This window comes from Mastomys coucha, chromosome X, assembly GCF_008632895.1.
Source record: "Mastomys coucha isolate ucsf_1 chromosome X, UCSF_Mcou_1, whole genome shotgun sequence".
Taxonomy (NCBI): Eukaryota; Metazoa; Chordata; class Mammalia; order Rodentia; family Muridae; genus Mastomys; species Mastomys coucha.
In genome coordinates, this window is record NC_045030.1 from 52,485,169 (window position 1) to 52,488,783 (window position 3,615).

Sequence of the window (3,615 nt, forward strand, 5' to 3'; positions counted from 1 at the left end):
TGGCCTCAAATTCAGAGATCCACCTGCCTCTGCCTCCCAAGTGCTGGGATTAAAGGCGTGCGGCACAACCGCCCAGCAATATGTCCATTTCTTAAACAGTGGTAAAATTCATTTCACTAGTGAAAAGGCAGAGCAACATTTTTCAGTATCTCACAAAACAGCCAACATATTGTCGTTACTTCAGAGGTAATTGTCTGTTATATGCCACACACGGCAGAGTTCGGCTCTTGACCTTTCCTCTGTCATCTAGTTCTTGAAACCATTTGGTGCGTAGAAACCCCTACTGTATAAATCAGGGCACCAAAATGCAAAACACTCCTTATGCACCATCGTCAAAGCATTCACATGAAATATACCATGGAGTCACACTAAGTTAAAGCAAGAGTCAGAGAAGGAAAGTGGCTTTCTCAAGTCCTCATTCACTTCCCTGGTTTTCTTTATCCCTTTTATAACTTCTGGATGTAATATGTGGCAACATATTAGTATCTACCAAAATCTTTCTACAACAATTATGCATTTGCTTGTCAACTTCACTGGCATATACATTCCATGGGGACATGGACTATATAAGTTACGTATAGCTGTGTGGTCTTAGAAAAACAGTTACTCTTTTCCAGGTTTTGTGGATCAGGAATTGAGGAGCAACTTCATTGAGTGAGTCTAGATTAAGGCCCCCCTAAGAGGTTGTAATCCGTATAAGTATAGTCATCCTTGAGTGGAGCTGGCATATCTGCTTCAAAGGTGACTAATGTGGGTGTTAGTTAAATGCCTCAGTTCCCTATGATGTAGCCCTCTCGTCATGGTATGACAGCTGATTTCTTTCAGAGTGAATAATTCAATAAAGGGGATAGGTTACATTCTCTTCTTTTGGTGACATAGAACAGTCCTGATATGCTTGCTATAGTGTGAGGACTGTACACAGGCATGGATGACTAGGGATAGGGTCCTTTATGTGTGCCATCACTTTATGTAACTGTCTTGCTTACTGCAGACACTGTCCCTTTGAGCTCTTCACAGTTTCATTACATTATATGCATATCATATACTGTCTTGTACTTGGATGAATTATCCTATATTATCCTCTCTTATTCCCGTTTTTTCCCCTCCAAACTCCTTGTACTACCCAACATCTCCTATTTGTCTTTTTTGTTTGTTTGGGACACATTACACATTATATTTAATTACTGGTTTTGTTTTGTTTTGAAAGCAAGAGGCTATCATATAGCCTAGCTTGGCCTTAAAGTTAATGTATAGCTAAGGATAGGCTTGAACTCCTGATTTTATTTCTTCTGTTTCCAGAGTGCCATGACCAGCTCTTATTTATAATTATATTCCCAGCACTAAGAAGTTTGTGTTGTAAATGGTGGGTACTCATTAAATAGTTGATGAATAATGAATGGTTTGATGGATTTAGACTACAACTATTTTAGACTACAAATACATCTTCAGAAAAGAGACTATTCATAATAGTTCCTATGGTGGGCATGAAAAATGGTTGTCAGTTGTAAAAAAGAAAGTCTAATTCACTATTTTTGCTCATGTCTTTACCTCAGATGTGGAAACATGAGGGATTTTTTGCACTCTATAAAGGATTTTGGCCAAACTGGCTTCGACTTGGACCCTGGAACATCATTGTATCCTTTTAGAAATTGAGACTGGAAGACAGTGCTTCAAATTGTCAGGTGATTCTAGGTTTATGGGAAGACAAATTTGGTTATTAAATCCTTTATAGGCAAGTAAGAAGCTCCAGCATCCCATTGGAGACCACTGTGACTCAAGTAACGAAACAACTTTCCCTTAAATATACATTTAAAGGGACAGGAAAGATAAGCCAAATGTTCCTCTTTAAATAAAAACATCTGATAAGATGGATCAGTGGGTAAATGTCCTTGCCTCTATACCTGATGACATGAATTTAATCCCTGAGACTCGTGGTGCAAGGAGACTATTGACTCCTGTAAAGTTGTCCTCTGAACTCCATGCACATGCTGTGGCAGGTACATACCCTCCCCACTCTCCAGCAAATAAATAAATAAATAAATAAATAAGCAAGTGAAGAAGCAAATAAATATAATATAACAAAATATCAAGCACAGCCAGTCTTAAAAGGGCTATGAAATTTTTAGCAATACCGATGGAAGATGCTCACAGGAACATCCATGCTATTGTGAGATTTGTTAACCTATAACTATGAGACCCAAATAGGTGGAAAATACTAAGAGGACACAAAGCATTCATAGTATGAAAGAATCCGTAGCCAACTAAAGATCCTTTGCCATGGGTGCATCTCTCTCTCTCAGATGTGTTGAGTGTCTCCTATGTACAGAGCCATATGCTGGATACTGTGTATGGTGCTCTGTTGTGTGTACCTGTGAACTTAGCAGGGTTGAAAAATAATTCCCTGCCTTTCTGGAATCTGTAGGCTGAATAGGCAAAATATCTCTATATTTGGAATTGTGTATAAGAGCTTTTCTAGCACTGATATATGTGTATCATATTGCATGTATATGTGTGTGTGTATGTATATATATATGGTATGCGCATGTGTTATTCTGTTTTTGAATACTCTTAAGTATATTATGTGTTTTCGTTGCTAAGTGTTCTTGATCATAATGGGTATATGGTAGGCACTCAACACATTTTATCTCAAGAAAAACCTTTTAAGCCAATTCCCTTTAGACTAAGTAAATGAAGAGAATGAAATGCACAATTTTCAAACTGGGCTTAGCTTTCACTATCCACCCGGTGATCTTCCATGACTCATTCTTCAGTTTTTTATTACATATGAACAGCTCAAGAGGCTTCAGATCTAAGAACTGGAAATCATCAGGCCAGGCCTGCCACCCTTTCTACAGTTCCTCTTTGTGTTCCTGACGTATTTTGACCAAGATGTGTGTGTTTACAGAACCAGCGCTTTCGCAGGGCCCCCTGACTGAAGAGTAGTAGGGTGACTGAAGGTTGTTTATGCATTTGTGTTACCTCTTCCCTGAGAGGAAGTATCGACATTGAGAGTGTGACCCCAGATTGGTGTCTTCTGTGAAGATGGATACTGGTGGGTGACATTCAAAAGGGCCTTCTTTTCAACTGTGGGTTAAATGTAGGTGGTTTTCCCCAGACAGGCTGCAGTAGCACGCTACCAGCACAGTTACTGCTATGTATGTTTTTGACCTTGGTTCTCATTAAAGTATTTATTGGTTGAACCATTTTGACTTTGTCTTCATTTACTCTCTCATTTCATAAATCTTAGGATGCATTCTCTAGAACATGACTCTGAAATGGAGACTGGACTCCTAAAACACATTTATGAACATAGAACAGTATTGTGTTTTTGCAAGGACATCTGTCATCATAATGCCACTCCCCTTTAAATATCAGGCCTGTGGTTCTTTCCAGAATATGAAACAAATAAACAAGTGGATCATTTGGAAGGTTCTACAGAAAAATGCTAACCAAGGTTTACAATTAGAGCCCTGTGCTCAGAGTGGAGGTCTTCATCATTATCCACTCATGCGTTTGTTCAAATGTTTATTGTGTGACTATTATTTCCTGGATGCTGGGGATATGAAGAATGAATCTGTTTTTTAAGCTCATTATAGTAGAAACTGGTTTGAGAGT

The 3,615-nt window shown here is 38.7% G+C and overlaps 1 protein-coding gene across 3 annotated transcripts in view; it reads left to right on the forward strand.

The window, feature by feature from the left end:
* The window catches only part of Slc25a14 (solute carrier family 25 member 14), a 36,069-nt gene extending 32,869 nt beyond the window's left edge, over positions 1 to 3,200 (forward strand). For all 3 annotated transcript variants that reach the window (XM_031357188.1, XM_031357260.1, XM_031357133.1), the window contains 2 exons: positions 1,554 to 1,634; positions 2,772 to 3,200. In XM_031357188.1, the coding sequence (XP_031213048.1) occupies positions 1,554 to 1,634; positions 2,772 to 2,813 (123 nt within the window). In that variant the 3' untranslated portion in view covers positions 2,814 to 3,200. The remainder of the gene's footprint in view (positions 1 to 1,553; positions 1,635 to 2,771) is intronic.
* Positions 3,201 to 3,615: the final 415 nt, after the last annotated feature.